The sequence below is a fragment of the Zeus faber genome (genome assembly GCF_960531495.2).
Source record: "Zeus faber genome assembly, chromosome: 6".
Classification (NCBI taxonomy): Eukaryota; Metazoa; Chordata; class Actinopteri; order Zeiformes; family Zeidae; genus Zeus; species Zeus faber.
The window spans coordinates 32348863-32374553 of record NC_137201.1 but is presented as its reverse complement, the minus strand read 5'-3'; the positions used below and the strand labels follow the sequence as shown (position 1 = coordinate 32374553).

The 25691-nt window shown below is 48.5% G+C and overlaps 2 protein-coding genes across 2 annotated transcripts in view; both read right to left on the bottom strand.

Annotated features, from left to right (window-relative positions):
- Positions 1 to 56: 56 nt before the first annotated feature.
- On the bottom strand, positions 57 to 3439 carry tmem258 (transmembrane protein 258). Its single transcript, XM_080003125.1, has 4 exons — positions 3367 to 3439; positions 2573 to 2682; positions 302 to 430; positions 57 to 200 (listed from the first exon to the last, which is right to left on the bottom strand). Exons 1-3 carry the CDS (start codon positions 3367 to 3369, stop codon positions 304 to 306), a joined length of 240 nt encoding a protein of 79 aa, XP_079859251.1. The 5' UTR covers positions 3370 to 3439; the 3' UTR covers positions 57 to 200; positions 302 to 303.
- Positions 3440 to 5963: 2524 nt separating this feature from the next.
- Positions 5964 to 25691, bottom strand: part of myrf (myelin regulatory factor) — a gene marked incomplete at both ends in the record, with an annotated part of 24131 nt that continues 4403 nt past the window's right edge. Inside the window, 26 exons of the mRNA XM_080002951.1 lie at positions 5964 to 6050; positions 6956 to 7030; positions 7153 to 7258; positions 7350 to 7412; positions 7517 to 7610; positions 7710 to 7925; positions 8302 to 8376; positions 8556 to 8620; positions 8941 to 9024; positions 9680 to 9748; positions 9875 to 9957; positions 10310 to 10382; positions 10468 to 10628; positions 10737 to 10846; positions 11527 to 11635; positions 12950 to 13150; positions 15548 to 15638; positions 15780 to 15890; positions 16308 to 16384; positions 16478 to 16673; positions 17250 to 17364; positions 17723 to 17823; positions 18859 to 19075; positions 19995 to 20056; positions 21071 to 21340; positions 21492 to 21582. Of these exons, the coding sequence (XP_079859077.1) occupies positions 5964 to 6050; positions 6956 to 7030; positions 7153 to 7258; positions 7350 to 7412; positions 7517 to 7610; positions 7710 to 7925; positions 8302 to 8376; positions 8556 to 8620; positions 8941 to 9024; positions 9680 to 9748; positions 9875 to 9957; positions 10310 to 10382; positions 10468 to 10628; positions 10737 to 10846; positions 11527 to 11635; positions 12950 to 13150; positions 15548 to 15638; positions 15780 to 15890; positions 16308 to 16384; positions 16478 to 16673; positions 17250 to 17364; positions 17723 to 17823; positions 18859 to 19075; positions 19995 to 20056; positions 21071 to 21340; positions 21492 to 21582 (3002 nt within the window). The remainder of the gene's footprint in view (positions 6051 to 6955; positions 7031 to 7152; positions 7259 to 7349; positions 7413 to 7516; positions 7611 to 7709; positions 7926 to 8301; positions 8377 to 8555; positions 8621 to 8940; positions 9025 to 9679; positions 9749 to 9874; positions 9958 to 10309; positions 10383 to 10467; positions 10629 to 10736; positions 10847 to 11526; positions 11636 to 12949; positions 13151 to 15547; positions 15639 to 15779; positions 15891 to 16307; positions 16385 to 16477; positions 16674 to 17249; positions 17365 to 17722; positions 17824 to 18858; positions 19076 to 19994; positions 20057 to 21070; positions 21341 to 21491; positions 21583 to 25691) is intronic.

Here is a 25691-nt window from a genome sequence, read left to right as displayed (position 1 = left end):
AGAATTCCAAGGTGACGTACGAATATATGAAGCACAAACCCCAGAAAGAAACAGAACGTTATACAAATTCCTCTTTACTGGTGAGCAGAAAACAGTCACATGATCCCACAATCAGTGCAGTCCATCCTAATCCAAAATCCATTTCCCGCTGAATGTCATGGCGTCAATTCCACTGGAATGTTTATTTTATGAACTTGAAGCTGTGGAACAAGTTGGTGTTAGTTTCTCATTTACTGTGTAAATAATGAACCAATTTAAAATGGAGATTGTCACATAATCCGTTTCAGGGTTTTATACGTACCCTCATACATAGATGCCGACCCAGAGCAGCAGGAAAAGCACCCCGAAGCCCATGAAGAGCGACGCCACAAGGGAGATGAGCAGCTCTTTGTATACGTCCCTGGTGTATTTTGTTGAAGTGACCTCATATCTGGGAAAGGGTTAAGGGGTCGTGTGTTTGGACGGGGAAGCAGAGAAACGCCGGACAGAGATGACCGCTCCCATCATTTGGTAACTTCATTTGAAGATAAAAAAAAAAGTGCCATATGAGACAGTGATGGTTCGGGCTCCTAGTCACATTAAACAGGCCATTTGAGTAAAAAAAAAAAAAAAAAAGTGCAGTTTCCCAGAAAAGGAGACCGTATTTTCCCACAAGCTCCATTGTCTCTTCTCACTAAGAGCTATTCTGATGCACACATTCAACAGATTGGTGGTTTATAAAAGTGTCTGTTTATGAAGAAATGTTTCAGTTAAATGGTTAAGACTGGGTGTCGAAATTCAATACTTTTATGGTATTGACCAAACTGCATTGATTATATGGCCTCAAAACATTCAAAATCATTAAGTTTGATACCAAAATAAAGTCTGTAATAATGTCTTCGAAGTCAGTGAGCTTAATATAGTATAAAACTGTACGATAACAAATGTAACTTTCATTGTTTAAGAGGATTTATTTAAGCTAGACAGATGTTCCGCAGTATATGCACTTTAATTCAGTATTAACGGTTTAAAAGAGCAAGCTATACAATTCATGTCAGTTCATGAAACACTGCTTTTGTCAACAACTCATATGCAGGGAACACTACAAATAGAAGCCTAAGATATTCAGGGTTTATTAAGCAAAACAAAACCTGCTCAAGACAAATGATGTAATGTAATGTAAAGATCAACCGGTTGTCTAAATTGACTCACAGCTTTTCAATTCAGCAATGAAGGCATTCAGATAAAGGGGACGTCGTCTTCAACCGATAACAATTTGAAAATATGACTTATTTATTCTATGCAGGGAGGTGGACACTAACAAGAAGCACATTTAGTATTAAGAGTTTCAAAGAATTACAACTATTAGTATGGATTTAATTTCAAACTGATTACAAATAAAGTGGATATCACTGGAAGGCAACAGAACTAAAAAAGAAACACTGAATCATAACACATATCTATGATTCAGTCTGTTGATCCCAACACAATCTGCCCAGGACCAGGTTATGTGAGTCTCCTGTTTATCCACCTCGAATCAAGTAATATATATAGAGCGTGTGTCCGGGGAAATCCTGTCATCAGCCTAAATTTACTCTGCTAATGCCATAAAAAATGTTTCTGTAATCTTTCCCTGGGGTGTCACTACCACGGTGGTAATAAACAAATAAATGGACAACAACATCTTCCTTCAGTTTCTCCATGCAATACAATTTAAGATAAAGATTCTTCATACATCCGGGGATTATTATTACCAACAGCTAAAGGGTGAACAGACTGCATTTTGCTCCACTGTGTGTCGGACCACAGAAATCATCAGTACATACTAACAGTCTAAATTTGGAAATTTTCCATTGAACTGTGTGGCTCTTTTTGACCAACCACACATCACAAATTTTCTTGAACTGCAAAAAATATTTGCTGGTATATCACACCGGGACTGGATTGTTTGAATACAATTTTAACCTTCCGTTAAATGATCATACCATGATTTACTATCAATGAATCAACTTAACCACCTCACTGCAGGATAAACACATACAGCGATTTGAAATGCTAATTTGGGTTCAGATAACTTGTGATGAGCGTTTACCATTAGTTTGTACCTTCTTACCTCGTTTGACTGTCATTATTTCTTACACGAGTGCTTCTCCACTAGGACTCGATTTTTTTCTGTCCCACCCGGTAGTTAGGTAAATTCACCTGGCATCCCAGGTCTGAACCAACCTTTCCTACTACCACTGTCCTAAATGAATCACCTAGATTCATCGATCATGCAGCAGGTTAAAAGCAGGTTTAAAAAAACAAAACAAAAAAACATACTTTTCACTACATCTATGACTAGGTTCTTAGTGCGTGTGTATTTGGATATTGTGAGATTTGTATATTCTGCACTACTAGTATAATTGCACAAACAACTGTTGATATGCATATTTATATTCTGCACTTGAACTTTTATTTTGATTGTATGGTTACTCACTGTAAAGCTTTTTGTGTTGCCCTGTGTATTAAATGTGCTTTATAAATAAAGCTTGACTTATTGTCTGTCTTGGATCCCAAAACCCCATAATTAACCAGGCTCAGGGAAGGATACACAAAGAACCAGGCGGTGAAGAACATCCCTATCGCCAGCAGCACCACGGTGAGGTGGGGGAACACAGCCGGGTTCACCGGGCTGGTGTATCTGGTCATGGCCTCCAGCTCCTGGCGGTGCAGAGGGGGAGACAGGAGCACGGGGGTGAGACAGCAACCAACGCGCAGATCAAGTGCTGGATGCGATGTTTTTGTTGCACGTACAATGGAGAAGTGTTAATCCCGTTGAGTAATAAGAATATAAACATAAACCAAATGACAATGTGCAAGAAAATTAGAAATAAGTAAGTCACGGAGCAAGTGGACGGACTAGAATAAACCCAAAGATGAACAATAAACCTCTGTATTAACAATTAACGCCGTGTCAACAATATGAATATGATGAATATGAATATGTCAACAACTGTGCATGTTCTCATGCATATGCTGTACACAACAAAATCAAAGCAACAACAATAAAATACACCAATAAAAACAGCGCATCTGTACATATACTTTACACGAGGGAAGCACGACCGCGCGTTTCTGTTGCCCTAACTGACTGCTGCGCTGCCTCTTACGATGATGTTTGACGACATCTCAGACTGGTTTCCGAGGGAGAAGCCGTCAGTCGGCAGGCGCTAGCCAGCGATGCTAACACGTCGGGCTAGCGCAAACCAGCCCCAAAACACACTGTCCCGCAGAGGGTGAATGAGCTTTGCGCTCGAGGTCAAGTACGATCACGAATTCAAAAACAACGTGGCAACATATTTGTTAAAAAAAAAAACAAACAGGTTTATAAAGAAGTCACTGCACCATGTCGTTGTGTAGAGATGCTCCTTCTTCTGCTCCTTGTGTCCAAGAGGAAAAGGCCACGTACTGGTTCCGCCTTCCGGGTTTTGTCGTGACGTCGCGGTGACGTAATCAGCAGCGTAAAAAAACCGTTGCCGTCATCTAGCGGCCAGAGTGAGCGACTGCGTTTCAGCGCTGCACACAAGGGGAAGCTGCTTCCTTTGATCACAAGTTTTATTTGATGCGTGTGTTCATGTTAAGACGCGTACAGATGACGTGGGCGAATCAAAACAACAACAACAACAACAACAACAACAACAACAACAACAACAGCAACAACAAAAACATGAAACAGAGTGTGGTAGTGATATATATATATATATATATATATATATATATATATATATATATATATATATATATATATATATATATATATATACATATATATATATATATATATATATATATATATATATATATAAAAGATCTAGATCTAGTGTTTTATCTTTAAACTGTGAGATCTTGAAATGCTGAGTTTAAAAGTTTAACCATTTCTGATTGATAATGAACTGGCATTTGCAAAAAAAAAAAAAAAAAAAAAAAGCCAAAGTCATATCGTATTATTGGTAAAACACAAAACCAATGAACAATTCAACAAAAATAAAAGAGCATCATATGTTAAAAAAAAACAGAGCTTAAAAGTTACATTTAATGCAGTTCTATTAGAGTATTTTATACCAGTTTATTCCATATAGAGCAAATACAGGTTCTATATACAGTGCAAAAAGAGCTAAGCTGGTATTACTACACTAGCTTGTACATTATAAATAGGCCAAATTAGAACAATGATCCCATTAAAGTCATAATAATCATATAAAAAAAAATGTACAGTGTATTTATACTTAGAAATCCATTATAGTCATTTGTTAAATGGCTGCTTTTCCAATTTTGGTTCACGTTTAAATGTCAATGTCACGGTGCATTTACCACCTCTAACTTACGGATTATTGTTTGGTTTTGGATACACGATCGAAAAGATTATAATAGTAAATAGAAAGTACACATTACACTGAAAACAACAGGTTTCCTTTACACATTTGAAAATTATGACGCTATAGTCAAAGGTTGTTTTTTTTTGTTTTTTTTTTCTTTCACACACAGACACAAGAGCTGGAATCATCCAGAGCAATAATGAAACCATCCAATGGATCACAATCCTTATTCCCCTGGAGACCCCACGACTGAGCGGTGGTGGGTCCCAGCGCTGCGACACACGCTGAGCTCCAGCTCATGCAGTTAGAATCGCCCCTTTTGCTGAGGTGCATCTTTTTTCAACGGAGAACTGATTGGGTAGCTTCTACTCTGAAATGATATGCCATTTGCAGTACCAGCATCTGATCCAGTTTGACGAATACAGTGTAAGCCTTTCCAGTGTTTTGGAAATATTGTCAGTGTTGGACAGTACATCCTCTCCCAGCAGATTCACAAAGCATCCCGAACGACGCCGCTCACTTCAGTGTTTCTACTCTTTTGTGCATTTATTCCAGTAATATTGTTTCCTATCCAGTTTGACCTCATGTCGCCTGCTACTGAAATGATTAAGGTTCAGGGCTCTTCGAAAATATGTCTTTGCCTGGGGTTGATTCCGAGGGATTGTGTACTTGTGTGCATAGACCTTTTTATTTTATTTTACCATTTTAAGCTTGAGTTAATGCAGCAGTTGTAAGTCCAATACAGAGTATTTCCTTAATTTTACAGTTTGTAATTAGGTACATACAGGCAAAGGCGCCGCCAGGGATTTTGGGGCCCATGAAAAACGATCACATTTGGCCCCACCCTAATTTTCTAATAATTATTTAGGGCCCCTGTCAGTCACAGGCCCTTAGAATCGTCCTAACGCCCCCATACGATCCCCATCATACAAACAGGGAAACTGAATATAGCACAATGCTGCAGCCCTGAACACTCTGGTCTAACATCCAAGACTCGCCAGTGTGAACTATTGAGGTATATTTTAAACCTGTTTAGGCCACCGGTCACTCAGCCCTCCACAGAATTTAGTGAACCCTTCTCCAGTGTACAAAACTTCTCTGAAAGCGTTCCACGTTTTAAGTTTCAACCGGTGTCATCATTCATGAGAACGGTAGGAACTAGACTGTACCAAAAATATGCAGAGCTTCGACATCTCTTTTTCAACTGTTAAACTTAAAATTCACTCTGCGAAGAAGTGGTAACGGCCCGTGCTACATATGGAAGACATTGTGTAATCAGTAATAAACAGTTATAAAGCTATTGATGTTACTTGTTTAAAAACAGTAGTAATTAACATTAAGACAATAGAGTTGTCATCTACAAGTGACTTAGATCCAACAGTGCCACGGATAAAAAAAAAGAAAAAAAAAAGAACTAAAATATTGTTTTGGAAGTGTGATCTCTACAGCAAAAAGAGATATCTTAATTCATATACATATTGAAGAAAAAAAGAAGAATACAGTCGGAGCAATGCTGGATATTCTGTATCTTGAGTCTCTTAAAAAACAGGGATGCGGTGTGTCAGAAACACCATCCGGTATCAAGCTGGACTGGATCATGGCGGTCCCGGCTCCAGATCCTCCTTCCTACGCGCAGCTGCTTCGGATGAGGAGGTGGTAGTCCGAGAAGGGCGCGGCTTCCCTCCTTTCCTCAGCCGGACAGCCCACTTTACTCTGTGGGGGGGTCCGCAGAACAACGTTCATCAGCGTTCATCCATCACACAACAGGGATCACGTCAAATCAACTGCTGGCCTGGTTCCAGCCGTTTTGACCCATCGCTTACGCCCGCTTCACACCGAATCCGACAAACGTAAAGGACAAAACACAAGTCCATTCATCCCCATGGAGGGTGGGATCCTGTGTCTGATCGAGGCTCTGGGATGTGACCAAATTTTCCATCTTCGTGCAACAAGTACACCACCACTTGCACAAGTACAAGTACACTTTTAAACTCTCATCCATGGGAAATGTTAAATGTCCAGCTGAGCAAACTACTCGCTGTTGCTCTGGGAAAATGGAGCTGTCACATTTCCATAAAATATTTTGCGAAACCCAGACGCAGTTCATCCGATGCGACCGTTGGATGTGATTGCGGATTCGGTGTGAAGCATTCTATACCAACGTATGGGAGAGTCTAAAAACTTTTGAGATGTTACTTGAAAAGTGATTGAAAAGTCATATTTCTGGGGAAGGAAGGAAGGAAGGCAGGATGGAAGGGAGGGAGGAAGGAAGGAAGGAGGTGACGAAGGGACGAAGGAATGTAGGCGGGAGGAAATAACAAAGGAGAAAGCCAGGAAGGAAGGGAATAAGGAAAAATAAAAACAGACGGAGGCTAATATTCAGAACCAGATGAGCCCTTCCCATGGCAACGTGACGTCACCCGCCTCCATAATGAAATATTCAAAAGTGTGCAAACAAGGGACTTCCGGCCACTGAAAATCTTGCAAAATCCTTCCCCCCCCCCCCCCCCCCAAAACGTCATAACTTTTTAAGGACGATACTTTACTTTATGTCCTGCATCCTTCTTACACGTCTAACTTAACGTGTTCACACTTTCTAAAACCTCCGATTCACTCACAGAGGGAGAGACGCGGAAGTGGTACGTGACATCCTGAGACGACAGCACCGGCACCGACCACATGTGATGAGTCCCCTGCAGATGAAAGCACAAAACATTCATGTAAGACAGAAGTTGATCATCGCCACATGAGCAGAACAGGGCGGTGGCGATTCCACGGGACCCTAATTACAACTGACTGCAATGTCGCCGTTCACCATTTTCAACGCGCTGGTTCCGCTGGGGACCTTTGCCTCTCTACGGTCTGGACACAAGCGCCCCCTGGTGGAGCCACACTGCTGCACCCACATGCTTCTACTTGACCTGGAACGCATAACAAACCGTTAAAAACGTGATCCGTTCTCGGGGCGAAAGCAGGCCCACCCCTAAAAAGGGGGTTCGCTCGCGTACTCACGTCATGTGCAAAGTGATCTGTGACAAGGAGGAGTTCCTCTTCCCGTCGAGGGATATGGCGAAGCTGGGAGTCATCGGCGGAGGAAGGAGAAGCACACAAGCGCTTTAATTCAAGCTTGGATACCGTGTTAATGCATAGAGGGTCCGGGCGCGGAGGGTCACACCCACCTGCAGCTCTCGGGCGTCGGGCAGCGCTTCGCCGCGATCTGCTGTCCGGTCTCCAGCACGTGGAGGCGGATCAGAGCCGGGGCCGATCTGTCGCCTGCGAAGAGGGAGAGTCTCAAGACGCGGCGAGCCACGACGCCGGCTGGCGAACGGCGACCAAGACGGAGGAGGCGCCGTCGCCCCTCCACCCGCTTACCGTCTCTGCTCAGGCTCCTCTGCCGGCGGGGCAGGGGCAGGCGGTTGACGCCTCCGCCCTCCTCCTGGTCCGGCGGCGAGGGCCGCTTGGACTTGGCAAAGTAGAGCGGAGCGGAGGTGTGGCCGAGGTGGTTCCTGCCGCGCCCGTCCTTCTCCATCTGCCTCGACTTGGCTTTCTTAACGATCGTGGCCGGAGTGGGGCCGGGACTCCCTTGATCTACGGAAGGGAGATGTTTTTAAGGGCGGGATCATGTGTTTTTCCATCCTCGTTTAAACGCCACTCCCTGTTTCTGGTCTCTTACGTTCGCGCGGATGAAGCCAAAAGAGCAAAAGAGCACATAACAAGTGCAAAAGAGTCAAGAAAACCCGGAGAAAACGGACAAAATGCATATTTTGCAACCATATTTTCTGTGGTGTCACATTAATGCTCAAGTGGTACGTTTCTGGACAGTGAAGCCCAGGTAGCGCGACGACAACTTATAAACGATGGGAACTGGCTCTTTAATAAAGTTGAAAAATGTCGAAGCCATCCCATAAACAACGCGTTGCGCCTCCCTGCGGATCGCCGTCGTGGCGGAGAGCAGCCCCCCTACCTGGGCTGGACTGGTTGTTGCTCAGCGCGAGAACCGAGGATGATTGGTTGTTGGCGGCCGTGCTTGGACAACACGCTGCGGGATGAGGGCGGAGAAGGTGGAAACAGAAAAACAACATTGAAATCCAAGGCACACGGTACACCCGAGGTTTGGCGACGGCTGACCTGCCGCCGACCTCGGCCCTCCGGATTTCTCGTAAAGTGTCGGGTTTTGTTTGTTTTGTTCTTTTATTTCTGGCAAAGCCTCTCACTCACCTGGTGCCGCCGTGGTGTGAGGAGGGGAGGAACCCTTTCGTGAGGACCCCAGCGCAGCTCCGGACCTGGATTGAGAGCACGTTGCGTATCAAAGGTTTATGAACGCTTTTCGTTTGTGGTAGAAAAACCAAACAAACAAAAACAAAAAAAAAAAAAGAAAAGAATCCTTATTTTGAGCGCGTTGTCACATAGCTCCCTGCACCTTAGCGGTGCCTTCTGGTTCACTCTGGCTCAAACACAAACTGTCTCCTCGGCTCACAAACACTACTTTGTGGCTCTTCCCCAACACGCCTCGTGGCTTTCTTCTCAGGGTGGGTGAAGGAAGAGGGTGAGCAGTCAAAGACAAGAGAAGGAGGGAGGGAGAAGGAGAGTGTTGCGGTCCTACCAGGGACAGACAGACGGACAGAAGGAGACAGTGGCAGTGAAGACGGGCGTCCAGGAGACGTGGAAAGCACAGGGCGGAGCCAAGCTACGGAGAGCGGGTGGAGGTGACGAGGAGGGAACAGGAAAGAAAAGTAGCTGGAGATGGATTTCTTGTTGCTTGGGAAGTGCACGCACGTGCAATACACGTGCGTGTGAGAGTGTGTGTGTGTGTGTGTGAGAGTGTGTGTGTGTGTGTGTGTGTGTGGGTGTGTGTGTGTGTGTGTGTGTATGTGTGTGTGTGTGTGCGTGCGTTCGTGTGCGTGTGTGAGTGTGTGTGCGTGCGTGTGCTCGTGTGTGCGTGTGTGTGCATGTGTTTTTGTGAAAGTGTGTGTATGTGCATGCGTGCATATGTGTGTGTGTGTGTGTGTGTGTGTGTGTGTGTGTGTGTATGGGTGCGTGCGTGCGTGCATGCGTGCCTTCGTGCACGTGTGTGTGTGTGCGTGTGTTTTTGTGCATGCGTGCATATGTGTGTGTGTGTGTGTGTGTGTGTGTGTCTATGTGCATGCGTGCGTGCGTGCCTTCATGCGTGCGTGTGTGTGTGTGTGTGTGTGTGTGTGTGTGTGTGTGCGTGCGTGCGTGCGTGCGTGCGTGCGTGCGTGCGTGCGTGCGCGCGTGCGTGTGTGCGCGCGCGCGTGTGTGTGTGTGTGTGTGCGTGCATGCGTGCGTGCGTGTGCGTGTGTGTGTGTGTTGGGGGGTCGTACCCAGTCCTGTCGCTGACGTCTCCTCGGTGGTGAAGAGTCAACACGTACAGTATCGACATGGAAATGACACTGAAACAAACAGATGAACAACTCAGACATCACGCATCACGTCACGCCACCTCTAACGGAGCCGTTATGGGATGGAATCACGATGCGGCTCACACCGGGGGGGCGGGGGTTGATCCCCACACTCACCTGAACGCCATGACAACCACCAGCGCCAGGATGGTTCCCTGCATGAACCTCTGGCTGATGCAGCCCTGGTCCGGTGCTGAGCTCTGCAACGACAGACGTTCAGATGAAAGCTGCACAGTGATGCCTCCTCCGGTGTTATGAGCCGTCGCCATGAGGTCGTTAAACAACAGGCGCCGCTAGGGATGCACAGATACCGACCCCGGCATCGGGTCCAATACTCTGCGCTCTGTGCTCCCTCGCTCTGCTCCCAAAACCAGACGCAAATCCAAGTTTACAGTTTAATGATTTTGCTTAAAAGAAACCAGTGAATACATCATATAATAATAAGAACCAGATGCCACTGTTATTGCCAGTATCTGTATCAGTGTTCTGCATCAGCGAGTTGCCATGGCGAGTACTGAGTACGTCAGAGCATTCCCGTTCACCGCCACGGACCTTGCTTCCAGGTCGGACCGGCTTCTTCTTCAGCGGGCCGCTTCCCGTCCTGCTGAAGTAACTTCCTGATTGGCTGCGGGAGCAAGGAGACGGGGGTCATTTTCCGGCTCTTTTTTTTTTTTTTAACGGGTGAACCATTCAACCTATTCCACCCTCACCTGACGGTGCCCCCGCTCACGCTGCTCTTCATGCTGTCCAGCCGCCGCAGCTTGGCCAGCTTGCGGCTCCAGCGCTCCAGCTCGTCGATCCGCGTCTCCAGGTTGTCCGTCAGCTTGCACAGCTCTTTGACGGCTCCCACGTTCTCCATGAAGATGCGGTCCTTCCGAGGGGGAGGGAGCACGGAGTGTCAGCTCGTCCGAATCTACAACCGGCTCGCATGCGCGCCTGTGTGTATGTGTGTGTGTGTGTGTGTGTGTGTGTCTGCTACCTTGTTCACCATCAGCAGGTTTGGGATGGTCTCTCCGTTGGTGCACACCACGTCCCCTCCTTCCTTCACCGCCTCCGGAAGGATCTGCTGCACCTCTTGGGCGATCACACCTGCCCAGCACAGCGGAGAGTTTGCGTGAGAGGAGCTGAGGTGAAGGAGCAGCGAGGGCTCTCGTGGAACCAATTCCTAGCCGCCTGTATCTGAGAACAGCTCAGATCGCAGCCCCTGGGGGGCTTGATAGAGATCAGCCGAGAATCTTAATCTTTTTCATCATCAAAGTGTGGTGGAAAAATACAGAACTAATCCTCTGTCGGCTCGTAACCCCATATCTGTTTTACAGACAAACAGGAGCGTTACGTACCGCTAGCCTGTTGTCGGGCAGGTCACAATTACAAGTTGTTAAGTCCGGATGTTGAAGACATTGAAACCGCTGAAACGACTGCTTTGTGATCTATGCATGTGACTACGACCTCAACAACTGCCTTTGTGACACCCTCACAGTAACGGTCCATTGTCACCTACGTGATATAAGCCCCCGAGCCAGCTCCCTCGAGGGAGATGCTTGTTGCTGTTACTCTGTGACATGTAAAGTGTATCTTCGATGCCGTGAACTTAGTTACAGTTGTTGTATTTTCTGTTGACCCTCAACCGCCTCACCCCACGCATCCCCCGCCACCCGAGCGGCTGGAATTTCCACGGCAAACGACCTTCTCTAAACAAGAACCAGGCACACACGTCGATGGGGCGATTGAACCGTTTTAAAAAGGCTCTTTGTGAAGCTCCACGTTACCGGTCTCCGAGGTGTTCTCGATGCCCACGGTGGCAGCGAACTCGGGCTTGTAGTGATACTGCACCAGCCTCATCTGAGAGATGCGCTTCAGGTTGTCTGTGGTGTCCACCTGCACACACACAGGATGACAGTGAACGGCTGTGGCGGGATGGAAATGTGCAGGATCCGGTGCAATGAGTAGACGAGGTCGGAGAGAGTGCAACTTCTTTTTATTTCAATACAACCGGCGGCGGAAAATAGTAAAGTACAAGTAAAAAAAAAAAAAAATCTGGGTTTATATCTACATATATCAAAAGCAAACCAAAGTGAAATATAATCAGGGACTGGATCTGTCAAACTACTCGTCGATCATTATTTAGCTCCATATCCTTGTAAATTACTATGACAGCACCGGTTCTATTTATTATAAATTGTAATCAGGATCTGCACGCGCATCATCTGCAGAATCAAAGCTACAGTTATACTTTATGAAGTATGACAGACTACATGTTATAAGGAGATATGACAAGTAGTCATACTTTTAAGGGCTGGGGTAAGTTACTTTTACTTACCGTAAATAGAATTCGGTGATGGGGAGTCGTGAACTACAGGGAATTAAACTAGTAGTTTAACTCCATTTTGCAGTAGCTTGCTGGTAGTTCAAATACATTCATAATTGAAGTTCTTCAAGTAGTTAAATTACTTTTTTGTCCATTTCTTATGTAGTAACTACTGAAAATACAAACAAGTTGGGCCAATAAAAGATAATGTTTTTTTAATTTTTATTTTACCATTGCTCCTCTGCTGTAATTGAATCCCCTTTGACCAACCCCGCCCCGTTTTTCTTTCATCCTGACTGCCGAGAAAGCAAGTCCAGGCTTGGTCATAAGTATTGATTATTGCTATTTATTAACAAGCGTTCAGAGAAGTTGTTGCGTGCATTTTCGAGGTTACCTGGATAACTGACTCATTCGCTTGGCGCAAACCCCCACCTGGACTAGTTTCTGGAAGGAAGGAGTCTGATTGATGGACGTTGTATACAAAGCCAAAGCTGACGTTGGGGATGGGATATTTCATCCCCATGAACAGTGGAGTATTTATTTTTTTTCGTTTATGTATGACCTGTGAACAAGTCAACTCAATTGAGTTGCTAGCATGTGACTTTTTTTGATATTAATTTTGTTATAATTTCCTCTCACATGTACATTGTCAATTTAATCATTTTTTTACAAAGTAGTTAGAACTACTTTTCTAAGTGGCTTTGGTTTTACCACACTAGAGTTCTCCCTCGCGGAGCTTTGCTGTGGTTCAGCTTCTTTCAGTGTGAAGTAATTGGGAGCCTGCAAAGCCTTGTAGCTTCCCCAACGCTGCTAGAAAGGTCAATGTGGTATTTCCACTTCTGCATATCAGTCGACACGCCCGTGCCCCGCCCCCCGGTACCGACCTCCTGGACGTTCTCCTTGGCCCTGATGTCGGACGGATGCACCAGGGAGCCCATGATCTTCACGTTGCCGTGGACGACCAGGGCCTCGTCGGGCCGGTCGGTGTTGATGCCCACCCTGCCGTGGTGGTAGACGGAGTCGGGCAGCTGGCCGCGCTGCCACAGCACCTCGCTGTCGCTCTCAAACTGGCCGGGGTTGGACGCCTGGCGGGGGCGGAGCGGCGGAGGGGGGAGGGAGGCGGAGGAAGCACACGCTCAGACGTTAGAGGGCGAGACGGACGGGGTGAGGATTGCGCGCGGCAGACGCTCAGGCGCTGTTTGGACAGGACGGGGTTAATACTCCGCTCAGTGGAAACAGATTTTGGAGATTGTTGGTCCCCGTCAATACTTGATTCACTTTTCCAGCGTTGACACTGAACGGAACCAAGCGAGCTGGAAGCGGAAATGCATCCGAGTGACAAGCATTTATGGAATTTAGAGAAGTACAGACATGTTGATACTGAGTTAAATATTACGTTGTGAAGGAGTTTTGTGCATCACAGTAACTCATGGTCTGTGATTGTTTGAGATCAGTGAGTAAGCACCACAGCTTCTGGAGGATAATGACATCGATTTGAGAAATAGCATCATTAATACTTCAAATAAAAACGAGACATGATACTACACTTGAATTACTGTACGATGAATTATTATGTGATTGAGCAAATGAACCTACTACTCATTGGAGAATGACGTTTAATTGAATGTCACTACAGTAACTACAGTAACATCACCACATTAAGGAGTCTCACAGTTTGTACAATGGAAGAGGAGGTGGATGAGGCGGGGGAGGGGGATGATCGGGAGGAGGTGGATGAGGCAGAGGAGGGGGATGATCGGGAGGAGGTGGATGAGGCGGGGGAGGAGATGGTGCCGATAGAAGAGGTAGTGGTGGGGGTGGGTGAGGTAGGGTGGAGGTGGAGAGGAGGGAGGTGGAGGTAGAGGAGGTGGAGGAGATGGAAGAGGAGGTGGGTGAGGTGAGCAATGAGGAAGAAGGGGAGGTGGATGAGGTGGGGGAGGAGGTCGAGGAGGTGGAGAAGATGGAGGAGGAAGGAGCTGGAGGAGGTGGATTAAGAGGAGGAGGTGGATGATGAGGTGGAGGTGGAGAAGAGGGAGGTGGAGGTAGAGGAGGTGGAGAAGAGGGAGATGGAGGAGAGGGAGGTGGAGGAGGAGGTGAATGAGGAGGAGGTGGAGGTGGATGAGAAGGAGGAGGTGGATTAAGAGGAGGAGATGTATGATGAGGTGGAGAGGGAGGTAGAGGTGGATGAGGAGGAGGTGAAGGAGGAGGTGGATAAGGAGCAGGAGGTGGAGAAGAGGGAGGTGGAGGTAGAGGAGGTGGAGCAGAGGGAGGTGGATGACATGGAAGAGGAGGCGAACAAGGTGAATAGTGAGGAGGGTGGATGAGGTGGAGGAGGTGGAGGAGGAGGATGATGAGGAGGAGGTAGAGGAGGTGATAGTGGCGGTAGAAGAGATAGTGGTGGGGCTGGATGAGGTGGAGGTTGAGGTTGAGAAGAGGGAGATGAAGGTAGAGGAGGTGGATGAGATGGAAGAGGAGGTGGATGAGGTGAACAATGAGGAGGGGGGTGATTCATGAGGCGGTTGAGGTGGAGAAGATGGAGGAGGAAGGAGGTGGAGAAGAGGGAGGTGGAGGTAGAGGAAGTGGAGCAGAGGAAGCTGATGGACGAGGCAGTGACTGAGGTGAATAATTGGGAGGTGGATCAAGTGGTTGAGGTGGAGGAGGAGGAGGATGTGGATGAAGTGGAGGGGGAGGTGGAGAAGAGGGAGGTGGAGGAGCTGGAGAAGAAAGGAGACGGACAAGGAGGAGGAAGGGGTTGATGAGGTAGAAGGAGGTGGAAGAGGAGGAGATGGAAGAGGAGGTGGATGATGAGAAGGAGGTGGCTGGAGATGGATGATGAGGAAGAGAGCGGAGGAGGAGGAAGGAGTGGAAGAGGAGAAGAAGAAGGAGGTGGATGAGGAGGAGGAGGTGGAGAGGGAGGAGGATGTGGATGGGGTTGAGGACGAAGAGGAGGAAAGAGAAGAGGAGATGGATGATGAGGAGGAAGAGGGGGTGAAGGTGGAGGAGGAGGAAGAGGAGCAGGTGGAGGAGGAGGAGAAGGAGGAGGTGGAGGTAGGGGTGTACGATGAGGAGGAGGAGGAGGAGGAGGAGGTGGTTTAAGAGGAGGAGGTGGATGATGAGGTGGAGAGGGAGGTGGAGGTGGATGAGGAGGAGGTGGAGGAGGTGGATAAGGAGCAGGAGGTGGAGCAGAGGGAGGTGGATGACATGGAAGAGGAGGCGAACAAGGTCAATAGTGAGGAGGAGGAGGTGGATGAGGTGGAGGAAGTGGAGGAGGTGGAGGAGATGGATGATGAGGAGGATAGGGAGGTGGATGAGGATGTGGATGAGGTGGAGGAGGAGGAGGTGGAAGAGGAGGAGGTGGGGGAGAAGGTGGAGGTGTATGATGAGGAGGAGGTGGAGAAGGAGGAGGATGTGGATGAGGTGGAGGAGGAGGAGGAGGTGGAGGAGGACGGTCAGACAGACATGGCCAGACTGACAGATGTTACCCTGACGATGATCCTCTCTGACACCTGAGCAGCGACGGTGAAGCTCTGGCCGTGGGACTGCGCCTGCAGAGCCACCACCAGCATGAAGTACCTGCGGGGGCACAGCGTCACTGCCGGGGCCCACCAACCTCCACCCAAACACGCACTGACCTCCGCCCAAGCACCACCACAACCTCCACCCAAACACCCCCGCGGCCTCCGCACAAACTGCCATTGGACCGAGTGCACGTACCTCTGGTCAGGGTTGGGCTTGCCCTTCTTCCTCATGTTGTTGGCCGTGGTCTCGCTGAAGTGCAGCCGTCCCACCGTCACCTTGGTCACCTGCTCCGGAGGCACCGTCACCCTGAGGAGCACCGGGGAGAAGAGCCAGAGGAGGCAGGACATTCTGTCAGGGTTTCACATCCAAAACGTGCTTGTGAAACAATGCTTCCGTTATGGGATGGAGGACGGCACCATGAGTAGAAGGGTTGAAAAGCAATGTTTAGTGTGACACCAGTGTCACTTGGAACGATATTTAACACTGTGTTATTTACAATTCATCGGTGCCATTAAATATTAAATGTTCATCGTGATATTGACAATCCCCATACAAAGAGATAGAACTGTTGTCCCTTATGCGTGGGAACCTTACCAAGATGGTGCCTGGGCAAAGCGAATACGGTCCAAATAAAGTAAAGGTGTGTTAAATAATCATGTGAAGTTCGGTACATGGCACAAGCTTCCAACTAAAAGGTAATAGTTGATTAATCTTTGTACGTACAGGACCGGTTTGAAGGGCCGTTTGCTTCGGTCAGACTGGGACTGCTCCACATTGATGGACTGGTTCATGGCCTCCAGCTGTGAACAAAAGATCTTTTTAGAATCTTCTCGACCCGACGACGGTCTCCCCTGGTCCGGGGCGTGGGCGCACGGAGCGTCTCCTTCTCTCACCTTGACTCCGTTGAGCTTCAGGTAGAAGCAGTCGATGGGCTGGAAGCCTTCACCCGTCTTGATGTACTTGGGATCCCCCAGCATGCCGATGTACACCGTCACCTGGAAGTGGTTCTTCTTCTGGCAGACGAAGGCGTCGTCGGCCAGGGAGAAGTTGAAGCCCTTGTCGGCGTCCACGCGGTAGGTGGGCATCGGCCTGCGGTGGAGACACCATGACAGCGCAGTGGTCAGCAAGCACCATCGCAACGCCTGCTGAGGTGGGGGGACGGGGAGGCTTTCGGATCGCATGGAGTTGTTTGACACCAGGGGGCGACTGTGGGTTTAGACCAATCAGCACGGGCGCCGGCTGAAGACCCTGCGGATGACTCACCGGATTGAAACGTCAAAGAGGCATTTCCACCCCGAAGGCAGAGGGAGGGAGGGAGGGGGGTGTCGGTAATAATGTTTCGGCCCAAGCCTACCTTCCATTTTGGTATTTGCTGAGAACAACTTGCTAACTTCTCCCTCGGCCCCCCGTCCAGCATGTTCCCCGCCCACCACCCACCGCCGCGCTCCTCACTCCTCCACACGCATCACCTCGGAGGAATTTGTACATCTCGAAGGCCCTTTTAAAGCACTCCCCGTCCACCTCCGCGCAGACCTCTTCCCCGTCCCCCTCTTTTCCCCTCTGCAGAGTTCCCCCTGCCCTTCCCGGCTCCACCCTCCGCGGGACGCGAGTTCGAGTAAAGGCGGAGCGCGGGGTGGAGACGCGACCCGGGCGGTTTCTACCCACAGCTCTTTGCAGTTGGCGTCATAGAGAGGCGTCCACTTGTTCTGCTGGTGAGGCTGCCACTTAATGCACTGGTAGTTCGGGTCCAAGTAGGAGTTCTCCGCGTCCTGGATCAAACCTGCGGCAAATAGAAGCGGGAGCGACATATTGACCGATGAAATACTTTGCCTCACAGAAATGTTTGAATGTTTGAATGTTGCTGGGTGCGTCGGGGCAGAGCAGACAGGTAGGCAAGTGTCTTAGAATCATGCAGCCGAGAGGGGGAACCGAAAATCCATTTTGTTTCGCTTGTTTTGTTTGTCCTGGATATTGGACTTTTCCCAACACCCGGTTTGAAAGGCCGCTTTGATGTGGTGGAGTGGGCTTTTTAAACCTTTTCCATTTTTATTTTTTTTGCCAAATATAAAATACTTCTTTTTAACAGGAGCACGAGATACACGGTGGGGAACGGTGAGTGAGGAAAGATGCCTGCCTACCTGGTTCCTGTTTGATGATACCTGTGATGATTTGGGAATTGAGGGTGCTGTTGGGGGAGTCAGAGTGCTTCCTTTTCTTGGCCTGGTGAACGGCAATCCCACTACACGAGACAGTTTAACACACGTACACGTAAAAAAAAACAAAATAACAAAACAAAAACAAACAAAATAAAAGACAACAAAACAGAACCGCACAACCCCGGCCCATTTAAACGTGTTCGGGTTTTTTGCGTCGCGCGCCGGTAACGCACGGGGCCGGGTCGCGCGGGGCTCATGCTCATGGATGGCGGCACACTCCCAGAGAATCGAGAGGGTTAACGGAGCCGGACGCGGCCGTCTCCCGCGCTTCGTTCGCGATCCCTCGCTCGCGGTCTTGTTTTATAAATGCTACGAAGCTCAGCCACCTTTAAACCTTGACACGGCTCCGTGTCCGCCTCTGGGTCCCCCCACCCCTCTGAGGCGTTTCCCGTGCGGCCGTGAGACTTGGAAACCAGCTGCCGCTTGGCTCTGCTCCGAGTGTCGGCTGCTCCGCGGAAAAGAACCGCGTGAGCCCGGGAGCCTGCTGCCGTCCATGAGAACACCACCCGAACCCGCCCTTTCCAGCGCAGAGAGTGGATGTGCATCAGAGAGGTGTGCGTCCCACCTCCCCCCCCCATCCTTCCCCTCCGCCTCTCTTCCATCCCTCCGTCCCTCCACTCACCCCCGCCCCTCTCCTGCCCGCCGTCCGTCCCGTCCCTCCCCTCCACCCCTCCTCTCCTTCCCTGCATCCCTCCCCTCATCCCTCCGCCCCCCTTCCTTCTATCCTTCCATCCCTCCACTCACTCCTGCCCCTCCACCCCTCCTCTCCATGCCGCCACTCCATTCTTCCCCTTCATCTCTCCACCCCATTTCTCCATCTGTCACCTCCATCCATCATCATCATCCATCCCTCTTTCCCATCCCTACATCCTGCCACCTTCCACCCCTCCCCTCCACCCGTCACTCCATCCCTAATACCTTCCTTCTGCCCCTCCACTCACTCCTGCCTCTTCATCTCTCTCCTTCATCCTTCCCCTCCACCCCTCCTCTCCATTCCCCCACCCCTCTCCTTCATGCCACCCCTACATCCCTCTTCATCGCTCCGTCCCTCCACTCACTCCTGCCCCTGCGGGTGCTGCAGCAGCTGATGGAGCATCTGTGTCTGCTGTATGTCTCCGCTCCCGCTGGTGGCCGGACCCATGGGGTACTGGGAGATCATGGGCTCGGGCTTCAGGTACATGTGCATGTTGGGATAGTGTCCGTGCGGTGCCAGGGGCGGGGGCGGAGTCATGTGACACATGTTCTCTGGCGTCATGGTCCTGAGCATGTGAGGATCTGGGGAAAAAAAACAACAAACAGAACTCCTAAGTTTAGCATTAAACACATCGCTCTTCCTTTCTTCCCTTCCCCCTTGGCTCTATGGGACTTTTTTTTGGTATTTCATCTTATGTTGAAATGTGTTCCACATTTCCCCGCCCTTGACTAATGGTGTTTACCATTGTTTTAACCTGGAGTTTTGCCCATCTGATAAAACAATCCCACACCTTTTTACTAATGGACTGAGCGCTAGACCAACACAGGTGTGGGGCTCCGGGAAAGTGGTGAAGCCGTTCAACTTCTGTTGGAATGTAGGAACAACCTGAACATGCCAAGATCAATTCATTCCAGCCCAAGCTTTACAGAAAGTCGTACTATTAAACAGAGCATGTGTGTGTGCGTGTGTGCGTGTGTGCGTGAGTGTGTGCATGTGTGTTTCCATCCAACCTCCAAACAGTTATTGAAAATGTGCCTTCAATTCCAGACGTCTGCTGAATGCATTGATGAATCGCTGTGAATTCATTATTCTGTGTTTACACATTAACTGAGACTTTCACGGGTTTTTCCGACTCAAGCTCCGATCCGTCAACGTGATGAGTAACAGATATCGATTTGAGCAGCGAAGCAGACAGAGCATTCCGGTGAGTGCACACCTACCTGCGTCGTCGGATTCCCGCATTTCCTCAGTTCATCCTCCTCTCTCACCGTCCATCCAAATCTACCTCTTTATTGAGTCCATCTCTGTGCCAGTCGGCCGCATGTGTTTTGACCCACTTTAGGCTCCGTTTAATTTTTTTTCATGAAGCCTAGAAGGCATTTCCACAAACCGTTTTTTTATGTTTACTCTCTCTCTCCCTCCCTCTCTCTCTCTCTCTCTCTCTCTCTCTCTCTCTCTCTCTCTCTCTCTCTATCTCTCGCTCTCTCTCCATTCACTTACCATTCACCTGCTGGGGAGAGTATGGCTCTGAACTGGAGTCTGGAGGGGACTCAGGGAGCGTCCTGACAAGATGGAAGGTGAAAAGGAGTTAGATTCACTTTTATGATCATTTGAGATTGTAAAATTATGGAATTTGTAGAAATATATATATTTTTTTATGAATGGAGAAAATACATAAATAATCCTACCCTTCTAAATATTCAAAATTCCCACATCTAAAAGTACCGTTCCGTAAGCAAGATTGCCTTTGTCGGTATTCATTTTTTTATTTGAGTGTGGTGTAATTTGACTCTGTTTGTCTCCACCAACACATGCTCCGACTGTACAAAGAAAGTTTAATCTGTCGCTGATTGCATAACGGAGGTGTAGTGGGGAGTGTGGCTTCATGATGATTGAAGAAATAACTGCTGCGTCATGGAACAGCTTTGCTGGAGTGTGTTCGGAATGGAAGACACGGTGAAAACCAGAGGTGCCAGGGCGTTAGCACAGGGGCCTCAAACCACCGGCCCGGGGGCCACATCCGGCCCGTGAGACAATCAAATGCGTCCCAAATTAATTTAAAAATCACAGTGCTCAAATAATCCACACAGTTCTACTTAATGTTTTCCCAATGAGAAACTGAACAAATATAATATAACAAAAATATAACAATGTTTTTTTTTTGCTTTATGTGTCGATCACCACTATCCCATCAACCGTGAAAAACATCACATTGACTCTTTTTACTGAGTGACTCGTCAAGAACCGACTCCAACAAGTCACGCCTTTCATCAAATAGCTCTCACTTTCAGTGTGAGCTTGTTCTGATGAACACAGAGATGCTATTCTTCTGGAACTGATAATACAATTAATTATGACAGCCTTGCAATTTTGATCTTGCGACACAAAAGCTTATTTCCATTATTGCCTGGCGAGCTAGTGTGCGGAGGTTGAAAAACACTGTTAGAAGGTAATTCACTGTAAAAACAGCAGTTTTTCCCCTTGTTGATCAGTTACCAATTGTGGAAGTAAGTCTTTAAGTATCTAAATACATGTTTTCTTTGTTTGGGAGTCCAAACCCCCCTCACTCAGCTCACCCCGGGGCGTAGTGGCCCCTGTGCTCTGGTTTGATGTGGGCCTGCTGCTGCTGCGGGGCCGGTGGCCCCAGGCAGGGGTAGTTGTGTCGGAGGAGGCCCAGCGGGGGCCCCGGGACGTAGGAGCCCTGGCAGGTCGGGGGTGCGGGTGGGGCTCCTTGGCGCAGCGGGATGGGGGGGCTCACGCCACAGACCAGCCCCCCGGCGGAGGAGACTCCCGCCTGGGGGGAGGAGTAGTTTGGTCCCGGGGCGGAGTGGACCTCGGAGAAACAGCTGGAACGGAGAGAAGAAGGGAAGGACGTGGGGGGGGCCGGCGGCGTCATTAGAAAAACAAATTGTTTTGGAACAACACGATGCGATTGGTCCAGGCTGCATTCACGTGGGGGGCGGGGGGGGGGGGGGGGGGGGTGGAGCTGCAACTGACATGTCGGTGTTATCGTCCTCCTTGCTGATGTACTCCTCCAGGATACTGGTGTCGATGTTGGCTGGCTCCAGAGAACTGGTAATATCATGACCTGCGATAAGCACGGACACAGAGACACACATCCCGGGAATTAGTTTTGGGGGAATCATTCATCGACACATGGAAACATGAGCAATCGCTCTGGTTCACACAAGACGAGGAGAGCAACGGTAACAACACAGCGTGGGGAGGGTCAGGACTTCTACCGGTTATTATGCAGATTTATTTGTGTGTTTACCTCAGAGGATCCACGCTATCCCTCTGTAGATTAATAATTGTACTTATTAGTGTTAAAAATGTGTTAATATGATTGAAAAGGGGGAGGATCTGTGATTTGCTTACTCAGAAGGTTACACATGTTGATCAGAAGTTCAGGTTTAATAACAGCCCGAGTGAGCTGCGCAGCAAGACCGTGCCCATGAAGATGTGCCTCCCCCTCCTTTCCCCGCCCCATGAAATGATAACGGTGAATGACATCATACCTACGATAAACCACAAGCGTAATGGTGATTTGCTGCGTTAAACGCCGGCTGCAAATCAGATTTCCCTTTCCCGGGGCTGCAACCTCAGTCCGGTAGAATTACTGGCCATGCAACGTTAAACACCCAACGGGAGACGGATCAATAAATAGCGTGAATCCCATTCATTGCAGATGAAAGGTGAAATCACATGAGATGAAAGGTAACCGAGGCCGGCGGAGCAAACCGCCCCATGTCGCTGGTTTGAATCGAAATTTGTCGACCTGATTACAGATGACTCCCACGCTGCTGAAGATCCCTCATCAGAACCCTCGGCTGTTGCTAGGTAGAGGATTCAAGCCCAAACGAACCCGTCGCTTTCCTTTTCCAGAATTGATACCATTGGGTGAAACCATTTCACCCGACGCCAAAAAGGCACAACGGACGGCAACTAATGCAAGACGTCGGAAAAACGCCGGGAATGACCCGCAATGGAATTAACTTCCTTCCGGCACAGACGGCCCAAACCCAGTAGGAGCAGAATGGCATTGAATTGTGTGTGGCATCGGTCTTCAAAGAAAAAAATACATTTTGGTGACAAACTCTCTGTTCTTTCTTCCCTGCCTCCACTCTGAACTCTGAAGTTACCTTCACCCCCAAATCCCAAACCCATGACCCCCCCCCCCCCACCCCACCCCACCCTAATCTCCCAAAATACTGAGTGACCAGAACACACACTATACATAACTTTACAGATGAATAAGTTTCTGTTTTTCAAACCCACCGCCTGGGGGGGGGGGGGGGTATAGATTATATTTTACTTTAACTCTCCTTAAATCTCCCAAATGTTTCAATTTGCCGATGGGGTTTTGGTCAAAAGAGTGGATGTGAGAAACCAAGCAGGAGGAGGATGAAGAGCAGAGGGTTGGAAACTGGAATATGGTGGGTGGGCAACCCCCCCCCCCCTCATTCGCTTTTGTTTTATCTCGTTCTCTTACTCCCTTCTCTCTCTCTCTCTCTCTCTCTCTCTCTCTCTCTCTCTCTCCCTCTCTCTCTCTCTCTCTCTCTCTCTCTCTCTTTCTTTCTCTCTCGCTCGCACACACACACACACACACACACACACACACAAACACACACACACACACACACACACACACACACTTGCTCCCTTTCTCTTTTGACAGATTAAGAAGCCACTGGCTTGGGAATGCCAAGAATTCCTTACCATTGGGAAAATGATCCTTTTCTCGCCGTCGGTCTCCCCTGAACCTGTGTCATGCAGCGGGGTGTTTAACTCTGTCTGCCACGTCTGTGGAGTCACTAATCTCATTGTTCCGATGATCTTTTCCTTGCGCAACACGAAAAGGAGCCTCTCTTTGGGGATTGATTATTTTCGGCCGCCAAGGGGACCGTCTGCTCTGCTCGAGTATATGAATAACGTGTTGTGACGTCTCGGTCCCAGTGCAGTGCAACACCCGTCTGACAGAATAAGACGGCTTCACTCACTGGCAAGATCTCTCAAAACCCCCCCCCCAGTACTGAAACCGATTAACCACCTTCATCCCAATGCATATTCGGCATCATCGTAATCCTCCGTGATTAAATCATTAATTCACCATGATTTAAACCCGCACCGTTAATTCTCACACTTGATCGCACAGATACATGTTACTCCATCCTGTAGCTCGCTCCACATACGACAACAGATGGTTAATGTCTTTTAATATGCGCCAGCGCCGGGGGTAGAGCAGTGGGATGGCTTTACTCAAATAAGATCCAGATGTGCACCCCACCCGAGAGGGCAGTAAATTCAGACTGGCAGGCCTGATAAGAGCAAAAAAAAAAAAGAGAGATGGGCGAGCGAAAGAAAGGGAGAGGAGGAGAGGGAGAGGGGAAGAGAGAGGAGGGGAGAGAGAGAGAGAGAGGGGGAGAGTAGATCGATGGGGGCAGGGGAGGGGAGGTGAGGTGAGGGGAGGTTAAGGGAAAAGACAGCCTCTGGATTTGGGATAATAAAATGCAAGGCTGAGGTCCAGGGAGAGAATAAAAAGTAAAAAAAGGGAAACAAACAACTCGGAAGCAAAAGCCGATGGAAAGGAGCGAAAGTGGCGACACGACGGCGAATCCAATCCTCTTTTGTTTCCGACGGCTCAGGTCCAGTCAGATGAAATGAGAACAGGGGTTTTTGGAAGAGTGGAGGTATGACAGGACGTCGTCCGATGACCGAAAGAAAAACACGTCGACGTGTTCGACGCCTCGTCATGGAATGACTCCTGTACTTCTCATGGAACCGGTCAAAATGACGACGGACTCTAAACCACAAATCCCTCTGGATTGACTTTGTAGTTAATGGGTGAAGTTTAAAGTGTAAAATGTAAATTTAAAAATGTAACGTGTAAAGTGTAAAGTGTAAACTTTAGTGTTTTCCCTCCAGCTGTGTTCCACAATGAACAGAGCCATGATTGTCAGTCCAACTTCGATACAGACCGGCCTTTTGAGAGATTAGCGGCTAAGAGGGTTTTGTGTGCGTGTGTGTGTGTGTGTGGGTGTGGGTGTGTGTGTTTGTGTGTGTGTGTGTGTGTGGGTGTGTGTGTGTGTGTGTGTGTGTCAATGCCTGAGTTGTCCTCCCTCTAATAATCTAGAATGAACATAAACAGAGGAGTGTGTGTGTGCCTGCCCATTGATCATGATTTAACTTATATCACTCAATCTAATGGCGTCCGTTGTTTTTGTTTGCACTCGTCAGTCATCTGACCCTCGGGAAATCTATTATTATTATTATTATTATTATAATTATTATTATTATTATTCTATGATTCTGGTGCTTGGGACCTTTTTAATTTGAACTTTAACTTCAAAACGTAAACTGCAAAACGACGTCATACAGTAAGTATACGGATTCCATCTGCACTGACTTTTTCATCTCCTGCCGTGTGTGTGTGTGTGTGTGCACGTGCGTGCGTGCGAGGACGTTAATATTTAATCAATCTCCGAGTTGCACTGTATGTGACTCGTGTGATGGAGCAAAGTCCATTTGACCATAACACAATACGACCCACAATGCACTTTGCCGTGATAAGTGCACGCACATACAAAACGCACATACCAACATTTTATATGCAAAACAATCCAATGCACACACACACACACACACACACACACACACACACACACACACACACACACACACACACACACACACACACACACACACACAACAACACATTATTATTAAAACATTATCTGCAGACGTTGCCTTATCAAACAACTTTATAAAACAGTTTACACGTTGAATACAAAAAGGACTTCAATGTGCTAATTCCATGAGCAACCAGGCCTGCGAAAAGGAACGTTTTTCTAATTTCTTTTTTCATCTGCAACATCATTCCTGTCGCTCTCCAGCAGCTCCAGGAAGCCTCGACCTCGACCCAAACAGTGCGCAAACCTCGTCGCGCGGCGCTGACTCCAACAAACCGCGACAGCAATACCCACGCAGAGCGCTTCGCGTCTGAGGAAACGCCGCCCACGAACGGAAACCGAGCCGCAAATTCAGTCACGGAGGCCGACCGCCTCGGCACTTCACTGCTGACGGACACATGCAGACAGATGCGACGGAATCGAACCGCTCCGCTCGGCTGAACGTCAGTAAAAAGCGATCGGCCCCTCTGGGTGACTGAGGAAACGATCCAAACGCAAACACAAAGCA

Excerpts from the sequence above, each read along its gene's own strand:
- tmem258 (XM_080003125.1), bottom strand. Across the intron at positions 431-2,572 it reads TTCACCGCCTGGTTCTTTGT|ATATGAGGTCACTTCAACAA; the intron begins GTATCCTTCCCT and ends ACCCTTTCCCAG.